Here is a 25227-nt window from a genome sequence, read left to right on the forward strand (position 1 = left end):
CACCACTCCACCTCCACACACTCCCCACTCTGGCAAATTATTTTAAGGCGTTAACTAGTTGGCGGAAAAATACTGTAGCATGACAGAAAGTAATGAAGCAGATGAACTGAATGTAGTGAATTTCCTATCTACTTCCAGCTCTGTCTGGACAAAAGTAAGATCTGCAATTTGTCAAAGTGATATGGAGGAAAATATGCCTCCCCTAATGGCTACCACAAGAGTTTTTACAGAAACTGTACCTTGATGAGGGCTCCTTTCTTTCAAAGATGCTCTTTAGGAATTCTTTACCTGATATTATTTTAGCCACACAACTGTTAGCCCTTGTATGTACTTTTACAGAGCGCTATCCTGTAGAATGGATGTTAAACCATATAACTGCCGCCTACTTCAAAAGATGGGTTAGGATTATGCTGGTTAGACCAGGAATGTGAGAGGCTCTTCTCAGAAATATGGAGAGCAGCCGGCAGTTCTTATTTTCTTTGGATATATATAATATATGTTTTGTTGACCCTTTTTGCCCATCCTCTCCTTTTGTCATCTCTGCATCAGGCAGATGTGCTTTACTAGTCTGAATGTCTAATTAATGCTGAGATCTCGCTACAAGAAATGGGAGACAAGATTGAAAGTACATGTTCCCAAACAGCTCCAGCAAATTTCTCCATCAAACCAGAACATCTGCTACACAAGACCCGCTGTGTTCTTACGTTTCTTCTTATTTTCTATTCCTATTACTGTTTTTTATTTAGTGAAAGAACCTGATATTGCATAATGCAGGATATTTGTCTAGAAAGCCACAGAGAGAGTGTGTGAGAGGGAGAGACTTGGCTGCCTTAGTTATTGGATAAGTGGTGGAGGAATTAATTAGTTTGATAATAGTTATATTGAAAAAGAGTTTAGAGCATGTGCTTGGAATACTGAATAAATGTAGAGCAGTACCATGTACAAAGGAACTGGATTATTCACCCTGTACTTTTATCCATGCTGCAGCATGTTGTAAAAGTCACTGCTGAAAGATAATGGGACACACTGTGAATTGCTCGCCTGCTTTGTCGTCATCAGAATGAATGTTTCTCCACAAGCACAGAGATACAAAAGACCATCTATGCCGCATGTTCATTTCTACTTCTTAGGACTATAACCACGGTTACAGTCGTGAACACTTTTTACAAAAGACTGGTTTGTTTGCTTTAACCTTTTTGGGTTTGTTAGGTTCTTTTTTTTTTTTTTGGTTTATGTTGCATTTCACATGCTTAGCATTAGAATCATTCACTATTATCACCTGCTACGATACTTATGGTAACCTACGCCATAAGCATGAAATTGTAATCCTTCAGAATTCAGCTTTGGAGATCTCATTGGCCTTTCTTAATATTTCTAATTTTACCATCACAGGTCTGATATATCATAGAATGCCCCCATTCCATTAGCCATAATGGCTAACTGTATACATAGTAATACTAATCCCATATTTTTTGTTCTGTGCCCATAAGCTAGACCTATAGTTAATAATACCTTTCACTCCTGATCTGTCTCTCTTTCTTACTCAGTTACACTTTGTTCCTACCGAACCCTCATTAGTAACCACTCAAACCCAAGGTTTTATTTAAGAATACTTCATCCCTCTCATGACAAGCTGCAAGCGCCAATATTTTTGCTGGCGCCATGCAATATCATACCCAGAAATTCCAGCGGTACCAGGTGGTCAGTGAGATAACTTCAGTATCAGTGAATCATACTAATCTCCCATCCCATAACAATGTCTCATGTTTGCATTTGTGGGAAGAGTGGTTTATTATTATTAAAATTATTATTTTGGACATTCAGTCCTCATAGCCTATTTCCCATCCTAACCATGTTTCAAGTCTTGTGTATTTCTCTTGTCAAGGGGATATAAACTTCAAGCTACTCTCTCTGTTGACTGCACTGGAAAATGTATCCCTATGTATGCTTATTTACCTATTTTTGCTTTCCCCAGCCCAAGTAGATATACAAGTCCCGTCACAAATGACAAACCTTAGAAGAACTCCCCTCCATGGATTTCTCTGATAAGGACAGTCAGAATGCCTTGCAATATACACAGATTAATGGGTTCTGCATGGTTCCCATTTTCCAGTATACATGCTATTGACCGTCTCTCCACTGCTGTCCTGCATTTACAAGCTTAGTAGAAACCCTTAAGAACGCTAACCAGGATAATCTCTGTGCTCTAGCACATCAATTAGCTGAAACTCATTGTTATGCCATGGATCATCGTATCTCTCAATTCTATCACCTCCCTTAATGATTCCTTGTATCTTATTGCTTTAAACCCCATAGGAACTTGGAACCCTATAATTTCACTTAATAAATCAAAAAGAATTATGAAAAAAAAATTTTGAGGAAGGAGTGGAAAGTTTCATATATTCTTAATCACCATCGCCAGCCAGCAACGTGCATTCACGTTATAATCACGAACCATCCACCACCGACCCTTGTTTCTGAACTATATAATTATTCAGCGTGCAAAACATAAAAATGGAACCTCTTCAAGTGATTTTTCCACACAATGTCTTACTTTGTTTTTAATATTTGTTAATGTTTCAATTGCACTGGTCAAATAGTATTGCCACAATCGCGCTAATAAACTGAAAATGGTTGCACTAACTCTTATCCAGTATGAACACTGAAAACTGACGATTTTCTGATACAGTTACCATCCGCCAACGAGGCCACATTTCAGACCGAACGGTCTTTCCTCAGCAATAAGATTCAAGGAATCATTAAGGGAGGTGATAGAATTGAGGTATGTGAGTTAGAAGTGTATCCCTCCAGAAAACGATTTTTGTATGGATAATCGTATGGCATTAGATTTAATCCTACACAGAAAAAGAAGAGATATTTGCACTCCAAAAAATGATCCACACAACATGAGGGAGATGCAAAAGAAGTAATGGTCCAAACAAGCAATAAAGTTAATCTTTTCTCAAGTTGTCATTTATTATTTTTTCAAAGTAAAGCGGCTGCCCAGAATGCAACATACTGAATTACAGTTCTCAACCAGGTCCCCCCTACTTCTTTTGCATCTCCCTCATGTTATGTGATTAGATGTAATCCTGATAGAAAAAGGGGGTGTTTGCCCAGTGTTGCACAGAGATTATTGATCATACCCCACAGATACTAAACAGCACTAAATGTTGCGACCGTCGCTGCCCGACGGCTTCACTCCACCTATCTTTCATTATCTGCGACTCCTCCTGCTTTTGATGGACGCCTGGCTGCCGCGGCGTCCGTCTGCCACCCTCTCCAGCGTCCCCGGCCTCCCGTCATGCTCTCCAGTTACCTTAGGGCGCGCGTGCCGCGCAGCCCTCATTCTTATTTCCTCATTGGCGCGTTCCTCAGGGGCGTTCCCCTGTGATGACGTCACACTGCCCAGATATTTAAGCCTACTGTTTATTGCTAGCCGTTGAGTTAGCAAGGGGAATCTTACAGATGGGATTCACTCTCCGTACCCAGCTACTCTGCCTTCCAACTTCTATTGGACTCTTTCTGCTAACGGGGTACCTGCTCCTCGGGGGCCTCTTTGCTTCTTTCAGGTCGCTGTCAGGTAACCGGTACTCGCTCCTCGAGGGCTCATGTTCCCTGACCCGCTGCCTGAATCTATCTCCTTTTCTACTTGGAAGAATTCGCTACAGACACCATCAGTGAGTACTACTATCATCCACTCCTCAGAGCTGTCTCCCTGGAACCAGGTACTCGCTCCTTGAGGGCCTGCCTCCGTTCCAACGCCAGTGCCATGTCTTACGTGGAACTGCTGTCTGAGTACTTTGCCAACAAGTCTCTCTACCTCCAGGGATCTGGTACTCGCTCCTCAAGGGCCAGCTCTCCCTTTCTCGGGGCTTCTCCATACTTGGGACTCTGTGAATGTTCTATTGTACTCACTTTCTCAGTCCTCTCCACTACAGCACTGCTACTGGAGAAACCGCTGTTCCAGTGCCCTGGGGAATACTAGCCCAGCAGGGCTACATCCTCTACTCACTACTGCCACCTCTGGTGGCTTCTCAAACTGTCTAAATAAAGAACTATCTGTGTTTGTGTGTCCAGAGCTGAGCCTGACCTGTGGCCCCTCACGGGACTTCCCCCCGTGGGCGTGGTCAGCTGCCACAGTGTCCAAGGGTCCACCCAAAACCTCACTAACTATAACACTAAATGGCTAATTGAACAATATTATCTTCCCCCACGATGGGTCAAATAAACTGATTAGGCTATTAGCATGTATGTATGGTGGGAACAGATTAAGGCATGGGGAAAGAAAATACTGATTTATGGTTGCATTAGCCTTGCTATTATACTTGGAATTGCGATTTTGTAATGTATTGTGAAAGCTATTATGACTCGTGTGCTTACCCTTCCTCTGCGTAAGATGGAAGTATAAATGAACAACTATTATTAGTGATTACTCTTCTCCAAGATCTGGCGGGTGGAATGTGGGAAATTATTTTAAGGAGTTAGCTAGCTTGCAGAAGAATATTGTACCATGACAGAAAATAATGAAGCAGAGAAATCACTGATATTATTAGTGAAATTATTTGATATAAGGCCTATAGGTTCTGAGAATGAATATACCATTTTTCTTAGCCTGCTTGTAACAAAAATAAGTCATGATCAGATATATTAAAGAGCAGTAATTCAGGAGGCTAACTATGCAGATATCAGAGGAAAAAAGGTCAGTAGCCGCTTGGCCACACTTAACTGCTTGCTGATGTGATAAGAACAGACAGTTGGGGGCCTCAAGAACAGATGGGAGTAGCCAAGAGAAGAAACTAGAGCAAAGGTCAGAAGAATTAACTTAAAAAGAGCAACATGAGACAAACTGTTTGAAATCAGAGAAAGAAATGCTCAGAAGAATAGCTTTGCCATCCCCCTCACCCCACCCCACATCCATATTCCATTCCTACACTCCTTTTGCACACTCTCCTCTGGTGGGGATGGCAAGTGAAGAGGGCAGGGGCACAGCAGGAGCTGCTGTGCCCCTGCCCTCTTCAATTCCACTAACTGTCCTCCTCCTTAAGCAGGTTTCACCGTTATTACTCTCAAAAACAGTTATTGTGTCTATCAACATGTCTAACAGAGGAAAGGATCCACCCTGTCTGTATACACAGCATTGTGCCACCCAGTCATTGTTTGATGCAGGGCTATTCTCTGAGGAGTGACTCTTCCCTTCTCTCCTTTTCCATTATGTAATGTCTGCTTCTTTGTTGTTACTTTACTGCTGATAAACCAAAAAGTCTCCTCACTTTCTTCTACGAAGATCCAAGAACTTGTGCTAAATAATTCCGAAAAGCCAACAGGCGCTAGAGCGTCAGAAAAGTACAGCCCTTTCAGAGCTAGAACATATCAATCATGTATTGATGACATTTTTTGTTGCTGTTAGAACTGAAAAAGCATTATTGTCTGAACACGCTCAGAGGCCAAAGCTGAATGCAAGTTTGAAGTAAGTTTGTGATCTTTTCTTTGCTGAGTTATCTGCCTCTTCACTAAGACTTTAACTCACCAAAGAGGCTTGGTATAGGCTCAAAGTGTGAGACGATCTATGCTGCTTGGGGTAATCATCATTTATCAGCAATAATATAACTCAATTACAAAAAAAAAAAAAAAAAAAAGACAAGAGGCGGGGTTCTTTCCCCTCCTACAGTACCTTCTGGTGCTTTCTTTCTTTCTCAAGCCTGTCTACTCTCTCCACCCGGAGCCGATCGAGCTCCAGCCTCAGCTCGTCTATTTCAGGACTGATGTGGTCCCGGCTGACCAGGACCTCCAAGATCTCCAGCACCCGCACCACCTTGGGCATGAGGCGGGCGATGGCCTCGCAGCCGTACTGATCTATGACTCGCTCGAACTCCTGCCCCACCACCGAAGCGATGTCATACACGTCCATCACGGTCAGCTCAGCCACATTCTTCTCCAGGGCTGACACACCGCCTTCCATGGCTTCCCCCTCCCTTTAACAAAGCCCTCATCCAAAAAAAAAAAAAAAAAGGGAGGGGGGGGGGGAGTGAAGAACTGGCAGATCCCTTCCGGCCTGGCGAGGCCGTGCACCGATCCCCGTTAAAGTCTTTGCTCGGGGCTGCAGTGCCCGGACATTTTGCTAAGACGCAGCTGCGCTCGGCATTCCCTGCCCGCGCCCGGAGCCTGTCACGGGGGCCAAGGGTGCTGAGCGCCCACTGCGCATGCCCGCCGTGCCTTTTCCGCGTGGGAAGCGGCGCAGCGGGGACGAGAAGGAGGGATCGGGAAAGTTTTCAGCAGTGTTGCCAACCTCGCTTATTTACCGCGAGATTGGGCTTCTTTTTGTAGTCTTTTTTCCGATTCGCGGGTTGCTTTTAATTGGGCTGTTTTTTTCTGCCAGTCGCGTTTTTTTGGGCTTGTTGGGCGGGACTTGTGCTCTGAATCATGTTACAGTGATTGGCGGTGGCTGCTGCGATGAAGCCTGTCCATAGCAGGCGCACCCTATCCCTATATTGCAGCAGTAAGTCAATCAGAGCAGAATGCAAGTCTTGTTGATGCACAGGACACAGTTTGTGGGCAGACCCAGCCAGCACAGCATCGCACGTGGGCGGAACGGGAAGGCCAGCAGCACAGCGTTGGAGAGCAACAGCAAAGGAATCCAGAGTGTGCAGCTACAGCCAGGTATCAGGAGGGGAGGAGTTAGTATGTTGGGAGGGGGAATGAGTGTGTGGGGGGCCAGAGATGTGCTCGGAGGGGTTAGGGAAGTGGGAATGAGAGTGTGCGGGGCCAGAGATGTGCTCGGAGGGGTTAGGGAGGGGGGGGAATGAGCGTGTGCGGGGCCAGAGATGTGCTCGGAGGGGTTAGGGAGGGGGGAATGAGCGTGTGCGGGGCCAGAGATGTGCTCGGAGGGGTTAGGGAGGGGGGAATGAGCGTGTGCGGGGCCAGAGATGTGCTCGGAGGGGTTAGGGAGGGGGGAATGAGCGTGTGCGGGGCCAGAAATGTGCTCGGAGGGGTTAGGGAGGGGGGAATGAGCGTGTGCGGGGCCAGAGATGTGCTCGGAGGGGTTAGGGAAGTGGGAATGAGTGTGTGCGGGGCCAGAGATGTGCTCTGAGGGGTTAGGGAGGGGGGAATGAGCGTGTGCGGGGCCAGAGATGTGCTCGGAGGGGTTAGGGAGGGGGGGAATGAGCGTGTGCGGGGCCAGAGATGTGCTCGGAGGGGTTAGGGAGGGGGGAATGAGTGTGTGCGGGGCCAGAGATGTGCTCGGAGGGGTTAGGGAGGGGGGAATGAGCGTGTGCGGGGCCAGAGATGTGCTCGGAGGGGTTAGGGAAGTGGGAATGAGTGTGTGCGGGGCCAGAGATGTGCTCTGAGGGGTTAGGGAGGGGGGAATGAGCGTGTGGGGGGCCAGAGATGTGCTCGGAGGGGTTAGGGAGGGGGGAATGAGCGTGTGGGGGGCCAGAGATGTGCTCGGAGGGGTTAGGGAGGGGGGAATGAGCGTGTGGGGGGCCAGAGATGTGCTAGGAGGGGTTAGGGAGGGGGGAATGAGTGTGTGGGGGGCCAGAGATGTGCTAGGAGGGGTTAGGGAGGGGGGGAATGAGTGTGTGGGGGGGCCAGAGATGTGCTAGGAGGGGTTAGGGAGGGGGGAATGAGTGTGTGGGGGGCCAGAGATGTGCTAGGAGGGGTTAGAGAGGGGGGAATGAGTGTGTGGGGGGCCAGAGATGTGCTAGGTGGGGTTAGGGAGGGGGGAATGAGTGTGTGGGGGGCCAGAGATGTGCTCGGAGGGGTTAGGGAGGGGGGAATGAGTTTGTGGGGGGCCAGAGATGTCCTAGGAGGGGTTAGGGAGGGGGGAATGAGTGTGTGAGGGGCCAGAGATGTCCTAGGAGGGGTTAGGGAGTGGGGAATGAGTGTGTGAGGGGCCAGAGATGTCCTAGGAGGGGTTAGGGAGTGGGGAATGAGTGTGTGAGGGGCCAGAGATGTGCTAGGAGGGGTTAGGGAGTGGGGAATGAGTGTGTGAGGGGCCAGAGATGTGCTCGGAGGGGTTAGGGAGGGGGGAATGAGTGTGTGAGGGGCCAGAGATGTGCTCGGAGGGGTTAGAGAGGGGGGAATGAGTGTGGGGGCCAGAGATGTGCTAGGAGGGGTTAGGGAGGGGGGAATGAGTGTGTGCGGAGCCATAGATGTGCTCGGAGGGGTTACAGAGGGGGGGAATGAGAGTGTGGGGACCAGAGATGTGCTGGGAGGGGTTAGGGAGGGGGGAATGAGTGTGGGGGCCAGAGATTTGCTTGTAGGGGGGTGGGGAGAGGGGTATGAGTATGTGAGGGCATTAACTGCTATAAAAAATAAAATGTTTCAATCTCATGTGTTTTGGGCTTTTTTTGGGCTTGTTTTTTTGGAAAAAAGTGCTTGTTCTTTCATGAAAACCTGGCAACACTGGTTTTCAGCTAATCGTTTTCTTTTGGGTTTCTGTTTCTTTCTTGACCTGATTTTTTTTTTTAAATATATATATTATTTCGACAGTTAGGTGTACACAGATTCCATCTCTGCTCGCCGGAAACCATCTGAAAGAAGATCCAGATACATTAGTCATAATGATTTTTAGGAAATACACGTAATCGCATTGTAATGTAAGGCAGGAAAAAAAAAAAAAGACCCCAGGACCTGGCATTCAGCAAACCACGCCAAAAAATGTCATTTCCTAGTATTAGTAGAAAATGTACTGAACGTTTGTGATTCAGCAACATAAAAATGTTTTAACATTGTTTTGGAATTTTAAACAGATCAGAAAGGGTAACGGTGTTGGATATCAAACCTTTTTTGAGGTCTGTGTGAGGCTATTTTAGATAAGTTCTATTAATGATGGGAACTGATTTATTGCATGGTTTGGCGTAATATAAGAAAGGACATCTATGACAGTCTCTAAGATTCAGCATCCTGAAAGTGCTTCATCGAATTTGTAAAATGATCTCATACTACACAAACATAATAACATGGAATCTATCCGATAGTAACAATTGTATGATCGCGATTATCGACTTTCTGCCATTATCCCTTTGAGCAATGCCAGTATGTTTTATCTAATGCTCAATACCTGGCTCCCAATCCTGTAAGCCTCATTAAAATTAGGTTGGGGGTTTTTTTTATTTAGTGTTTGGGTTTTTTTGCCCTCAACACTGCAGTGTTTTCAGCCTACTTTCCGAAGGGAAACAACAACAACAAAAAAGGTTTAGGAGATCATTTGTAAGCACAGGAAGTTTGCAGGGCATATCAGGGGGTCCCAAAGTATTCTGAGACCTGCACACGTCTCCCAACAAGTGGGCTTCTTCTTTAGTTCTGCCTGGAACTTCTTTTCTAGAAAAAAGATTCATTGTCTTGTAAAGGGCAAAGACTCTAAACCTCTCTAATGCTTATCATTTCATAAAATTACAATTATGACCAGCATGTATACAAAAGAATCCAAATTTAAAACTATTGTGCAGTGCATATCACTACAGGACCAGGGATTGACCCTGCTATTAATATAATTCGTTTTAAGGTCATTTACAAAAGAATACTGAAAACGGATTTGTTTGAAAATATATTTGTGTAAGTTTTGATTTAATATTTGTAAATCAGAACATTATCTTTCCAGCTCAGTCAAAACTAGGACTGGGATCTGAGGCCAGGAGCCATCATTTGCAACTGACTGGAGAGTTTCTTCCAATTTTATATCTCTTCACAGCTTACTTTAGTCCCTGCAGTGACTTTCCCCATTACCTGATGATTAATGACTCCCTTCTCAACATCCTCCACTCCTGGCAAGGAAGACCAGAGCCATGGTGGTACACAGCACTGCTACTAAACCAGTCCAACACTTTATTTTAAAACTGCATAATCTGATTGGAACATTTTTACTCAAAGCTATTTAACAATTATACCACCATAACCACATCCTAAATATTTATTTGCCCCATTACATTTGAAACAAAAATTTCAGCAATGCAGAATATAGCACTGATTCACTTTGAAACACTAAGACACTCTACGTTAGGATATTTATTTATGTATTTATTTATTTAACTCTTTTCTATACCAACATTTATGATACGGTTTACAAGGAACATGGGGGTAAACAATAACAAATGATTTGACAAGAGGCAAAGCTACATTTAACAAGGTGGTGTGAACTTGGAGTCTGAAGTAGCAGGAACTAAGGAAAGAGGAAGAGAGAGAAAAACTTAGCAACTGTAGATGGGCGGTGTCTAGCTGCCCAAGTAGCGAGGTATGGTTAAATGTAGAATTCCATAGTTGTAGAGTTCCATAGTTTGGGATGTTTAAGGGAAGGCTAGGAGGAATAGCCAAGTCTTGTTTTTTCCAAAATGTTTGCAGGCAGGGTTCCAGTCTGAGGTCAGTGGGCATGGTATTCCAAAGGGCGGGTCCTGCTATAAGAGAATGCCCGTTCTTTGGTGGCTGTGTGGCTTTGGGGGGGGGGGGGGATGGGGATGTGCAGGGTTTCTTTGTACGCTTCTCTGATGGGTCTAGTGGAGGTGTGGAGTCTGAGTGGCATCTGAAGGTCGAGCTGGAGCTGTTTGTGGATGGATTTGTGGATTATGGTGAGGGACTTGTGTAAGATTCTGTAGTTTATTGGCAGCCAATGCAGGTTCCGGAGGACAGGAGTGATGTGGTCTCCATGGTTGGTGTTAGTCAAGAATCTGGCTGCTGCGTTCTGGAGCATCTGTGTTATTCTTTTCTCCTTACACATTTCTTGTGGTTAAGGCCTTTCACCTCCTGCTTCTCAGTTTGCTGTTAGTATTTACCATTTTTTAAGACATACACAGTGCTCTATGCTGGAACAGTGTTACAGCTGCACTTTTCTCATGTGCCTTTCTGGTGCAAGCTGAAAATTAACATTAACAAATGATTTCACAAAATATTTTTAAACTAAGTTATGAGGATAAGTATTTTGGAGTTAAAATATAGCAAACATCCTTTACACACACACACACATTTTATCTTGACATACATGCAACCTTGTAAACTCTCAAGAAGTTTATTCCTTTGCATAATTGTTTCATAAATGTGAATGTCACAGAATAAAATAAATATCTATGCAGTTAGATCTGTTCTGCATCTTTTATTTGTACTGTCATGAAACAGACAAGGATAAAGCTGTTGCACAAATTAATTGAAGAAACAATATTATACTAATGTATCCTCTTGTAGGTCGGGAATGGAAGATTACTTTGTATCATATATGAAAACTACACAAACATTTTTTATAGGCAGTACCCAGGGAGTGGAGGAGTAGCCTAGTGGTTAGAGCAGTGGGCTACAAACCAGAAGACCAGTGTTCAAGTCCTGCTGTCTCTCCTCGTGACCATGCCTCAGGTAAAAACTTAGGGGATGATTTATCAAAGTGCTATATGGTGTTTTTGCATGCGAAAATGCCATTAACGCATGCAAAAGCACCTTAATATGTGGTGTGATGCAAATGAGAAAAAAGGGAGGATATTGGGGTGCGAATTTTGGCCAAGTGAGCTCCTCCTGGGGGGGGGGGGGGGGAGAGAGACTATCCATAATGCCCTCACACTAGATAGGTATTTATATCTGTCATCAGAATCACTCTTCTTTTTCTGCTTAGCATTTCATCCCCAATACTGTACCTCTCCCTTGGGGTTTTGCAGACTAAATCATTACTCTTCATTTTCTAGCATTAAATCTAAACTGCCAGCTCCTCAATCATTCCTCAAGCTTCGTTACAGCTTCCCTCATATTTTCTACAACTTCCTGGTTGTCTATCCTGTTGCAGATTTTATTTTTTTTATATCATTGGTGAAAAGGCAAACCTTTCCTGACAATCGTTTGGTAAAGGCATTCACAAATACTTCCATGGTCTATCTGTTGTTTCATGGATTTGCCATATTCTTTCTAATCATGTTCTTGTCACAAGCCTGGCAGCATGAGAGACTGAGAACAAATATCTGTCTGTGTAGTGGAAGAAGAGAGGGTAAGGAGAAGGTAAGGGATGCCACAAATTAACAGTCACTCAAACTACATACACTAAAATTAACTAAATAGAAACAAAGAATTAAACATAGTAACATAGTCAATAATTACAAATTAAAATTAACAAATAGAAACTAACCCAATGCATTTCTTGATGGCAGATAAGACCATCAAGTGCCCAAAACTCTTACTTTCTGGTTCTCTGCAATACTGGGTTGTTGAGCTCAGAAATTCTCATTTCCAACCCAACATTTCATATCTCCCACCTGACCCCCCTCCAAAGCTTCCCCTCACTGCCTCCCCGCTTCTATCTCACTGTGTCCAAACCCTGCCACTGTGCTGATTTCCACCACCTCCATCAGCAGGCCACCCCAAGGGTTGTCATCTTCCTCTGATTCCAACAAAACCAATCTGCCATCCAGCCCCTCTCCATAGCCTTATTGTTGGCTAAATGGAGCTTCTGAAGCCCTCCCTCAAGTTTGGTCATAGGATATGTCTCAACAATGTGCGTCATGGTTTAAACTACAATGCAGCTGCATCCTACATGATCTACAAGACCTCACTGGTGTTGAATGGCTATGCAGAGATCTTGGCCAGTCTGGAAATGATTTAGGAATCCCCTCCATGGCCATGGAAGTTCAGAACTAGGTGGATGAACAGCAGGGTGTGAGATTAGGTAGTAGTCTGTAAGGGGGTCATTTTCAAAAGGGATTGCACGCGATACCTAGGTTGGGGCGGGTTCTGGGCAGTGTCCGAACCGGAAGGGGAGGAGTTGGGGCGGCACCGGGGCAGATGCCGCGAAGACGTCGCTGACTGGAAAAAGGTAAGGGCCCTTTTCACCACCAGTTTCGCGCCCAATAGCACCACCTTTTACAATGGCGCTATTGGGTGCTTCGCCACCCCACCCCCCATTCTCGCCGGATTTTCTAAGGTCTGCGACCTTAGAAAATCCAGCCCTAAGTGATGATCTTGCCTGCAGACCTTCAGTTGTTACTTCTTGACATGGTGGATGTAGCCATATTTCTTAAAAGTAGGAGTTTTTTTGTTGTAATTCTTCTTTTGATGTTTGGGGGGATAATGAGGATACAGTATTGCTCAGTACTGGGAGATTTGTTGATCAGAAAGCACCACTGATGATACATATTGTGGAATTAAGTACAGTGTGGACTGACTGATACCAAGCAGGAGCACAGTTCTCTGCAGGCAACTATGCAATAGCAAATGCAGAGGTCCTTAAAGTCTGGATATCTACCCGCCAAAAGTACCAGCCAATGCCCTCCATGCTTCACTTCTTTGCCTTGCAACAATCCACATAGTCGTCAAGATCTGTCAGGCTGTTGTCCTAAACATCTGGCCTCCCCATGCTCACTGATGGAAACCTGATACAGCTGGACCACAGCAGTTAGGTTTGCACCATCAGGTTTAAAACACTGATGGAAAACAGAAGAAAAATATGTAATTACTGGTATTGAAATCATTATTGAAAGTTAACTAAAGATAAACAAGATATATACATCCAAGCTGGCATATTCATGCAGTTTATTTATCCACAGCCGACAAAAAGTGGAGAAAATATAAAACAAAAAAAAAACCAAAAGGGGGAATGGCAGAGATTCAATTTAGTTACATAAGAACATAAGAAATTGCCATGCTGGGTCAGACCAAGGGTCCATCAAGCCCAGCATCCTGTTTCCAACAGAGGCCAAACCAGGCCACAAGAACCTGGCAATTACCCAAACACTAAGAAGATCCCATGCTACTGATGCAATTAATAGCAGTGGCTATTCCCTAAGTAAACTTGATTAATAGCCATTAATGGACTTCTCCTCCAAGAACTTATCCAAACCTTTTTTGAACCCAGCTACACTAACTTTACTAACCACATCCTCTGGCAACAAATTCCAGAGCTTTATTGTGCGTTGAGTGAAAAAGAATTTTCTCCAATTAGTCTTAAATGTGCTACTTGCTAACTTCATGGAATGCCCCCTAGTCCTTCTATTATTCGAAAGTGTAAATAACTGATTCACATCTACTCGTTCAAGACCTCTCATGATCTTAAAGACCTCTATCATATCCCCCCTCAGCCGTCTTCTCCAAGCTGAACAGGCCTAACCTCTTCAGCCTTTCCTCATAGGGGTGTTGTTCCATCCCCTTTATCATTTTGGTTGCCCTTCTCTGAACCTTCTCCTTTGCAATTATATCTTTTTTTTAGATGCGGCGACCAGAATTGTACACAGTATTCAAGGTGCAGTCTCACCATGGAGCGATATAGAGGCATTATGATATTTTCTGTTTTATTCCCCATTCCCTTCCTAATAATTCCTAACATTCTGTTTGCTTTTTTGACTGCTGCAGCACACTGAGCTGTCAATTTTAAAGTATTATCCACTATGATGCCTAGATCTTTTTCCTGGGTGGTAGCTCCTAATATGGAACCCAACATCGTGTAACTACAGCAAGGGTTATTTTTCCCTATATGCAACACCTTGCACTTGTCCACATTAAATTTCATCTGCCATTTGGATGCCCAATCTTCCAGTCTTGCAAGGTTCTCCTGTAATGTATCACAATCCACTTGTGATTTAACTACTCTGAATAATCTTTTCACAAACATTTGTACTGGAAGTGTGATACAATGATAAAACACATCATTATACAATTACCTATAAAAATGACAACAGCAAAATAGAATCAATACAAATCCATCCCTAAGCAGTCTCCCTCTGACAGAGATATGAGTGGGTTGGGTATAAGTACAGATGAAAGGGTTAATTGCTGGAAAATCTTGTTTTTAAAAGTACTGTTCATTAGGGGAAAAAAAGCCAGAACTCACATGAAGGTAATCTTTTCACTACAATTGTAGGTACAAAGTACCTACAATTAAAAAGGCACAATTAACTGCTACTGGGCACAGAGCAGTCTTTGTCATTGTCCCTCCTTATGGAATTCCCTGCTGGATTCTCTCCAGGCCTCAGATGACACGAAAGTGTTTTGCAAGCAACTGAAGACTCTACCATATTAGACAGCTTTTTTGTAATTACGATTTTATGAAGAATTTTTTTTTCTGTATAATATTGTATTAATTGTTGTAATGATTGTAAATCCGCTCAGCAATGGCTTCCATTATCGGCAGAATATAAATATTTTAAAATAAACAAATAAACTAGTGCCTAGCTCTAGTGGCTGTCTTGCTATATTTGTGGTGCAGAAATCTTTACCCGTGCAGATTGTAATAAGTTCGTTGGATAAGGCTAAGAATAAGTGAACTTTTGAAAACACACAGCTTCTCCTTCAGATGTGACATGCGTAATCACGTTCCATGACAGTGTAACAACAAAATATAAAGTTGTGCATCTATTCATAAGGTCGTTTCTCCTAAGATAATGCAGGGCAGGCTCCATATAGAAAACCACTTGGAACAATAAAATGGCAGGGCTGAACCAGCAGTAATAAGACCTTGGAATGCTCTCAGGTATAACTTGGGGGGGGGGGGGGGCAGGGGGAGGAGTCTAGATGGCAATCAGCGCTGAATTACCCAATAGGCATAGGAGGCATGTGCCTGGGGCCTCCACCCCCAAAGGTTACTGGAATATAGGCAGCATTATTAAGAATTAAGTCAACATGAGGCCTCTGAGCCCGAGGGCGCTGGGAAGGGTAGCGGGTGTGTGAGCCCTTTGTGCTGTGGATGTGGTTGATGCAGCTTCAAGGGCGAACCCATGAGGCCCACGTCAGCAGCTGGCGAATGCACCCTGTAACGAGAGAGTCTGGAGCTTTGCCTGGACCAGCCGCCTCCCCTCAGGTTTGAGTCCTTGGGGTTCTGGCAGGACTTAGGCAGATCCCCAGGATGGTGAAGAGAATTAAGAGTCCAAAGGCAGGCAGCAGTCTAACAGTCAAAGACAGGCCGAGGTCGGGGCAGGTGGTTCTCAAGATTAGTCGGGTCCGGGCAAGGAATTACATCCAGGCGGCAGGCAATTGTGGTCAGGTCCAAGCAGAGAGTCAAGCCAAAGGGTGAAAGAAGACCCAGGACAAGTTGGAGAAGACAAGGCAAGGCTGGAGGGTAAGCCTGGTGAGGCAGGGCTGGAGGACAAGGCTGGATACAAGAATGCAGAAGACCAGGAACCAGGAAGACCCGTTGCTAAGCAAAGTAATGCTGCAGGGCCCTTGCTTAAATAGTCCGCGCGGGCTGAAGTCATCGGGAGTCGCCGCTCAGTGTTTCCCGCTGCGGGGTCCATATTATCTGCGCACATGCGCATGCCTAAAGGGAGGCGGTGGCCTAGCGGTGTCAGCGGTGGTCGGCAGAGTGTGATAACGGCAGTGTTCTGCCACGACAGAAGGCCTCTGGCAGCGTCAGTCAGCGGTAGGGGCGAGTGCGGCAGCTTGCGGGGCATTCCTGTGGGCCTCTAAATATTACATGCGCTCGCAGATCCTTCCATGGCCCTACCTCTTCCTCCAACATGTGCTTCTTTTTACCCAAGAAACCCGTTGAAGGGGCAGAGCCACATGCGGGCCTTTCAGCACTCAGAGACCCTACACTGAATTTGTGTGCTTATTTTTAAGAATACAACCTGCGAGGAAAAGCCCCCAAAACTTGGTGCCTAAATACCACGGTGAGTCTTAATCTTCCACTGGTTATAATCCCCAACTGTGGGTGAAAAGGATAAGGAATGATCTGAAGGCAGTCGAGCTTGCATAGCTAATTGCTGGTCGACCTTATCTGGGGCCAGGAATAGATTTAAAATGTAGATGACCATAGCCAATCCCCCCGCCCCCAGCCAAAATAATCAGAGATGCCCCTGGATTATCCATTCTCAAATCCTCCCCTCTCTGGCCATCCCCCTCACCTCCGAGTTGCTTTGCTACTTGTCCTGTGAAGTGATGCTGGCCCACAACAACTGCAAAGAAATCAGCACAGGGCACATGCCCTGCAGTAGCACCAGCGCCTCCTTCATCATGGGCTTCCTGTTACCATGCAGACCCTTTCAAGGGTTGGGGCTGCCCTGGGCCTGCAAGTGTGACAGGCTCACATGCTCTGCGCTGAATTTTCTTTCTGCCAGCGGGTCTCTTCTGGCACCAAGATGGTGATGGAGGAAGGCTTCCTGGATATCGATGTGAAGGTGAGGCCAGGGTCTCGGCCATTACTGGGGAGTGTGTGTGTGTGTGTGTGTGCACACATGTATGTTTACGGGAACCCGGGTCTGACTGCTCCTCCATGTGGGCCAATGCAGCGCACGTGATTATGCAGATAGTCTATCGTAAGGCTGCACTTGCAGATTCTTTTCTGAGCATCTAATAAATTCTGCATCAGCAATTTTAGGTGCAGTGAGCTGTCTGTCAGCAAGATGCATGGTTAAAAACCAGCGAGCAGGCATCCACGCTCCCGATGTCACTTCGCAGTTGAAACGATCTGAGCAGATCATGTATGTGTGTCATTGGGGCTTTACATTTCCTTTGTTAACACTGTGAAAAGTATAGCGAAACTAAGATTTTTTTGTATATTCCAGACTGCAGGGCATGATAATAAATATATGCATCTACAAAGGAGATATGGAATTGAGTGGGGCCTACATATTCGCTGCATACATGGATGGAACCTATGGGGTAGATTTTAAGAGAAGCGCGCGCGGGGTACATTTGTGCATGCAACCCAGCATGCACAAATGTACATCCAATTTTATAACATGCCTGCGCTGCCGCGCGCATCTTATAAAATCCAGGGTTGGCGCACGCAAGGGGGTGCACACTTGTGCACCTTGTGCGTGCCAAGCCCTAGGGGAGGCCTGATGGCTTTCCCCGTTCCCTCCAAGGCTGCTCCGAGGAAACTTTTCTTCCAATCCCCCCACCTTGTTGAACTTTTTACGCCTGCCTCTGTCAGGCGAATCTTGTGCACGCCGGCAAGCTGCCAGCACGCCAGCCCCCCCCCCCCCCCCCCCCGGTCCTGCCCCCGGATCGGCATCACGCCCACGACCCCGCCCCCTTCCTGCCCCTTTTTCAAAGCCCTGGGACATACGTGCGTCCCGTGGCTTGCGCGTGCCGCTGAGCCTATGCAAAATAGGCTCGGCGCACGAAGGGGCAGGTTTTCGGGGTTACGTGCGTAACCCTTTGAAAATCTACCCCTATATGTTTTGCTTTAGCAACTGAATGTCTACTATGATTCTGAAAACAGTGATGTTTACCATTGATATTGGAAATGCACCTAAAGGACAAGACATGGAGACAGAAAATGGGAAAAATGTTAAGAAAAAAAATCATTTCTGTTCACTTTTAGTGTTGATAATATTCTAATATCATGAAGCACCTGGCTAGTATATTCATTTCAGATATTAACAGTTTTCTGGTGGTTTAAAAGCAGAAAGAGTAGAATTTCCAAAATTTGTTGCAAACAAACTTTGTGAAAGTGCAGAAAAACAAATGTTTGTTTTAATTTTTAGATTACTGGGTCTGATAATAAAAGCTTCTGTGAAGGGGACAGAAGGAAATACTCATTTGCTGCCCACCTGGAACATACAAGTTTTGCTTTAGCAACAGACGATTCACTACAATGACAAAAAATAGTGATGTTTACTTGCATTTTATACTGCTTTATCCTTCATATCCCATATATTGGAGAAGCTCTGACTGAAGAGATAAAATGCAAGCTTTTGTGACTTTCAACTTTAAGTAGCCAGCAAAAAATCTGGTCTTTATGGAAACAATATTTTTTTCTGACCTGAAAAGCAATAGCAAGAAGACATTCAGATCACAATCCCAGTAACTTTTCTCCTAGTTAAGTGATTGTTACTGTGATTACTCCCAAAATCAGTTATTGTGTCTATAAAACACATATAACTTAGGGAAGGATCCATTTTGCCACCAGTCATTTTTGATGCAGGGCCATTATATACTGACTCACTTCCCTTTTTCATTATTTAATGCCTGCTCCTCTGTTGTTACTTTACTGCTTATCAACCAAAAATCTCCTCATGTTCTGTGTAGATCTCAAAACTAGTGCTAAATAATTCAGAAGAGCTAACAGGCGCTAGATTGCCAGAAAAGTCCATTTCATCTTTTGTTATAGTTAAAACTGTAAAGGTAGTCTCATCTGAACACGCTGAGGGCCCAAAGCTGAATCTAAATTAGAAGCCAGTCTGCTGAGTTGCCTGCTTTTTCATTTAGACGTTTACTCACCAGAAAGGCTTGGTATGTATAGGCACAAAATGTACTCAAAACTAAGACCCAAAAATATAGCAAGAAAAAATCAATATAAATATATATAAGACTTGCTAGATGCAATTTCTCTATTAGTCTGAATAGTCAACCTTCATACGATACCAAAAAATGATTATCGTGCTGATAAGCTCGTATAATTCAAGAGCTTTGTCAATCATTAGGTGACTATGTATTTGTATTGTGCTGTTTCAGTCCAGGAAAATTAATCCTTAGATATAGTACTCTTGGTACTTATCTATAAATCCACTTGTAATGATGGTTATTGCCGTCCGACATCGCGAGGTTTCGGGGTAAATAACCCCTTCTTCAAGGACCCAGCATTAGGTGAGATAGTCAGAGGATATAAAGTTTGCACAAGGCGATGCAGAACGCTATCGCTGAGATTTCCTGAGAATTGCAAATACTCATAGACGTTGCGGCTTCCGGGGTTGTCTGCCAACAGCCGCGGGTGCTAATGCGGAAAAATATCTCCTTAAGATTTGAAGTGCCAAGCAGGCTACCGGTGCTGTGTGAAGAAAAACTTCTGTGCTAGCGCAACCCCGGACGCCACAACGTCTATGAGTATTTGCAACCCTCAGGAAATCTCAGCTATAGCGTTCTGCATCGCCTTGTGCAAACTTTATATCCTCTGACTATCTCACCTAATGCTGGGTCCTTGAAGAAGGGGTTATTTACCCCGAAACCTCGCGATGTCGAACGGCAATAACCATCATTACAAGTGGATTTAAAGATAAGTACCAAGAGTACTATATCTAAGAATTAATTTTCCTGGACTGAAACAGCACAATACATAGTCACCTAATGATTGACAAAGCTCTTGAATTATACGAGCTTATCAGCACGATAACCATTTTTTGGTATCATATGAAGGTTGACTATTCAGTCTAATAGAGAAATTGCATCTAGCAAGTCTTATATATATTTAGGCACAAAATGTGGCACGAATCACGATCCACACTGGATGGGGGTAATCCATAATTCAGTTTTCCACAAAAGAGGGCAAGCAGAAAAGTGAGAGATTCCCCCCACCCCTTATGCAACCTGGCCACCCTCTTCACCTGGAGCCAACCCAACCCCAGTTCCAGCCTTAGCACCTCACTTTCAGAAGTTATGTGGTTCTGGTTGACCAGGATCTCCAGCACCTGGAGGTTTTGGATAGCTCTTATCACAAAGATTCTAAACCTCTCTAATACCTATGTAGGGATCTTTATTTTCAGTTTTTATTTTATTGTGCCAGGGAATTTCAATGTTGTAATAAAAAAAAATCAGTAGAAAAATTATTTTTCCACTGATTTTTCTCCTGTTATAAGAAAGTTATTTTTCCACTGATTTTTCTATATCAAAGTTATTTCTCCACTGATTTTTTTGTTCCAGCATTGAAATTCCCAGCAAAACTACAATTAAAACTGGAAATGAAGATCCCTATACTTATGGCTTCATCAAATTCCAAACATATTTACAGGTTATCTTTCTGCCTAGCATGTATACCAAGGAATCTGAATTTAAAACTAATAGTAATATATATAATCTATAATCACTACAGGAGCAAAGACTGGGTGCACTGCTAGTAGAACATTTTAAGATAATTTAAAATGAGCACTAAAAATGTATTTCTTTACAAATGTAGTTGCTTAAATTATAATTTAATGTTTATAAGTCTGAATATGTATTTATACTTTTAAATCATAAATGTATTCTCAAAAATTAATGTATCCCATCACATTTGTAAAATTAAAACATGACACTGATTTACTTTGAAATACTAAGACGTTCCAGAATATATAGTGTTCTTCTGTCCTTACACTTTTCTTGTGGTTGAGGTCACTTATATTTAAAATAAATAAATAAATAAATAAGGATTTTTAGCCCACACATTCCAAAAGGAGTTCACGGCAGTTCACAAATGCTACATGCATAAAAAGTGTACAGATAAAATCGAATGAAAATACAGATAAAAATGACACAGCCTATTAAATGGGCTTTAGTACTGTAAGCTCAGTCTTTGAAGGCAAGCAGAGCCTTTTTTCATGATTTGACAGTGGGAGCAGATCTCCTGCCTCTCAGCAGTCCAGGGTGGTGTTTCATGCCTTTCTAATGCAAGGTGAAAATGAGTCACTAACAAACAATTTCACAAAATATTGCACCGTTTATAAACTAAGCTTTATATTTTGAATTTGATGCTGTAATTATGTGACCATCTGGGGTCCAGAATGTAAGGAAGAAATAAACCAGTCCTGGATTTTCATCCACTGTGAAGAAGCAGCTTTTCACTTTCCTGTATAAGGATTTGGGAATTAAAATATAGGAAATATCCTTCTCACTCCAAAACAAACTTGAACATACTCATACACACACAGTATATCATCCAGACAAATATGTTTCATCTTGGCATACAGACAATTGCTGTTTAAAGTCTCTTTTCCAGTGAAGTATCTATTAGTAGAGAGAAATATTTTGAATGACCGTGAGCAGACATAAGAACTTAAGAAGTGCCTTGCTGGGTCAGACCAAGGTCCATCAAGCCCAGCATCCTGTCTCCAACAGTGGCCAATCCAGGCCACAAGAAGCTGGCAGATCCCATAAAGTAAATCTAATTCTTGTTACTCAATCCCAGAGATGGCAGGAGCTTTCGCTAATCTGCCTGGCTAATAACGCATTATGGGCTTTTCCTCCAGGAACTTGTCCAAACCTCTGTTAAACCCCGTTGCACTTGTGGCCTTGATGCCATCCTCTGACAAGATTCGCAGCTTGATTTTATGTCGAGTGAAAAAGTGCTTTCTATGATTTGTTCGTTTCACAAAGTGTCCCCTTGTTTTAGTAATATCTGAAAGGAAATAAGGGCCAGATTTTAAGACGTACACGTGGACATAGATTTGTGCGCGCAACCTGCTGCCCAATTTTATAACATGTGCGCGGCCGCACGCATGTTATAAAATCCGGAGTCGGCACCCCTTGCGTGCGCCGAGCCCGAGGGAAGCCCCGATGGCTTTCCCCGTTCTCTCCGAGGCCGCTCCGAAATCAGAGCGGCCTCGGAGGGAACTTTCCTTCCGCCCCCAGCCCTATCTAAACCCCCCCAACCTTTGTTTCTTACGTTGCACCTGCCTACGGGCAGGCGTAGGTTATGCGCGCCGGCGCATGGCTGCTGTGCTGAAAGCCTCAGTCCTGCCACTGCCCTGCCCACTCTCCGTCTCTTTTTTCAAGCCCTGGGACATACATGCGTCCTGGGGCTTGCGCGCGTCGCCGGGCCTATGCAAAATAGGCTTGGCGTGCGCAGGAGCGGGTTTCCTTTTAAAATCCGCCCCATACTGTCCTTTATTCATTCATTCCAACCCTCTCATGACTTTATAAACTTCTATCAGGTCCTCTTTCGGCCGTCTCTTCCAAGCTGAAGAGCCTTAACCTGCGTGGCCTCTCTTTATGGGAGAGATGTTCCAGACCCTTTATCATCTTTGTTACCCTCCTCTGCACTTTTTCTAGTTCTGCTATGTCTGTCTTGAGATGGGGCGACCAGAACTGCACACAATACTCAAAGGGGTAGATTTTGAAAAACTGCGCGATCGCGTACTTTTGTTTGCGCAGCAGGCGCAAACAAAAGTACGCTGGATTTTATAAGATACGCGCGCAAGGCTGCCGATTTTGGGCAGCCGGTGCGCGCCGAGCCGCGCAGCCTGCCTCCGTTCCCTCCGAGGCCGCTCCGAAATCGGAGCGGCCTCGGAGGGAACTCTCTTTCGCCCTCCCCTTCCCCTCCCTTCCTCTACCTAACCCACCCCCCCCTACCTTTATCCATGGATTTACGCCTCCCGGAGGGAGATGTAAATCCACGCGCGCCAGCTGGCTGCTGGCGCGCCGAGACCGGACCCAGGGGCGGTTCTAGAGGGCATGGCCACGCCCCGGGCCCGCCCCGCCCCCGATACGCCCCCGACACGCCCCCTTCCGAAAACCCCGGGACCTACGTGCATCCCGGGGTTCTGCGTGCGCCAGCGGCCTATAGAAAATAGGCGCGCCGGCGCACAAGGCCCTGCTCGCGTAAATCCGGGCGGATTTTCGCGAGCAGGGCTTTGAAAATCCGCCCGAAAATGTGGTCACACCAAGCCCGATATGAAGCAATATGTTATTTTCTGTTTTATTCTCCATTCCTTTTCCGATCATTCCTAACATTCTATTTGCTTTTTTGATCACGGTTGCCCACTGAGCCAAGGATTTCAATCTATTTGTCTCTAAAATCTCCAAGGTCCTTTTCCTGGGTAGTGTCTCCCAATATACAACCCAGCATCATTTAGTTGGGATTATTTTTCCCTATGTGCGTCTCTTTGTACTTTTCCACATTAAATTTCATCTGCCCTGTAGTTGCCCAGTTTCTTAAGCTCACAAGGTCCTTCTGCAGTTCCTCACAATTTACTGTTGTTTTAACAAATTTGAATAATTTTGTGTCATCTGCAAATTTGAGTACCTCACTCGTTTCCTTTGTCAGAACATTTATGAATATGTTTAACAGCAAAAGTTTCAATACCGATTCCTGTGGTACTCCATGAATGACCTTCCTCCATTTGGAAAGCTGACCAGTTAGTCCTATCCTCTGATTCCAGCCTCTTGCCCTAGTCCCTGTTCTCCAGAGTCCCTGTCTGTTGCAGTGTTCCACTTCCACGTATACCTGCATCCACTCCACTCTTACCTGCACTCAGATCCTGTCTGTTCCTGCTGTTCCAGTCCATGTTTACCCGCACTCAGATCCTATCTGTTCCAGCATTCCAGTACCACTTATACCTGCATCCAGCTCCATGTTTACCTTTACTCTGTTCCTGTGTTCCTGTACCACCCTTACCAGCACTCATCTCCAGTATTTATTTATTCAATTTATTTAGACATTTTATATACCACCATTCCATATAATGATCACAACGGTTTACAGAAGTAACATTCATAACTATTAATCAACAAATCTTGACAGTTTACATAGGTAAGGGATTAACATATCTCAAATGAAATGAAATGTCCCAATATATATTAAAATGCTTACTAAAGATCTAAAACTTCATGCAAGTAATACAGGAAAATAATATAACAAATATCACATAATAATCTGTACATTGTCTTAAGATTCTTAAGTTCTCTCATTATGTTTTATTCCTCATGCTTCAAATAATATCTCTCATCTATCTTGTTACTGTAGTTCTTTTCATTCTGATGTTTTTAAGTTAGGTTATATGCATTTTTGAATAGCCATGTTTTTAGCTCACATTTAAATCTCTTTCTATCTGGTATCACATGTACCATCTCAGGTAGAGAATTCCAAAGCTTTGGACCTGCTATGGAAAACACACGGTCTCTTACTCGAGTCCGATATGTATTCCAGTTCCACGCTTACCTCACTCTGTTCCCGTGGTTCCTGTTCCACCCTTACCCGCACTCCGTTTCAGCATTCCTGTGCTCCAGCCCTGTGCTGGAGCTCCTGTGCTCCTGTGCTCCTGTGCTCCAGCCTTGTTCCAGCGCTCCGTTCCAGTCCTGTGCCACTCCAGGAGGTGGTGTCTACAACACCCCCTCTCCAGCTGCCCTTCATTCCCAACAAAAACTGCCTCTTATCCCATGATTTTGTAATTCCTGAGTCTCTTATAGGGAACTTTGTCAAATGACTTCTGAAAATCCAAATATACGGGAGGAAGTGACGTCACCCCTCATACGAGCAGCTTAACTCTGCTGCTCCGTGAGCACTGCGGGCCAAATCGCTGCAACCGCGCGATTTTTTTGATTTTTTTCTCCCTCCAACGCGGGCGTTTGGCAGTCGAAGGGATTCTGCCTTAAACGGAATGACGACCAAACGCAAAATCAGCGATCTCAAAAAGTTCTCCTACACCAGGGAAGCCGGCGAAAACAGCGGCGAAAATTCTAAAATGGCGGCGGAGCACACGCTCTCGGAGGGTGAAGAGGGGGCACCTGCACTGCCGACTCCGGAAATTACGGAACCATTCCGAGATGAAATCAGAGGTTGGTTTATAGAACTGAGGCAGGACATTAAAAATTATAAAGCAGAAATCACTACTTTAATTGCTGACATGAAAGAAGACCATG

At 44.5% G+C, this 25227-nt stretch overlaps 1 protein-coding gene across 1 annotated transcript in view; it reads right to left on the reverse strand.

Moving 5' to 3' along the window:
• RILPL1 (Rab interacting lysosomal protein like 1) overlaps positions 1–6319 on the reverse strand; it is a 50193-nt gene extending 43874 nt beyond the window's left edge. The window contains 1 exon segment of the mRNA XM_029571011.1: positions 5675–6319. Within this exon segment, the coding sequence (XP_029426871.1) occupies positions 5675–5962 (288 nt within the window). The 5' untranslated portion in view covers positions 5963–6319.
• Between the last annotated feature and the right edge of the window lie 18908 nt (positions 6320–25227).

This window comes from Rhinatrema bivittatum, chromosome 11, assembly GCF_901001135.1.
Source record: "Rhinatrema bivittatum chromosome 11, aRhiBiv1.1, whole genome shotgun sequence".
In the NCBI taxonomy this organism is placed as follows: Eukaryota; Metazoa; Chordata; class Amphibia; order Gymnophiona; family Rhinatrematidae; genus Rhinatrema; species Rhinatrema bivittatum.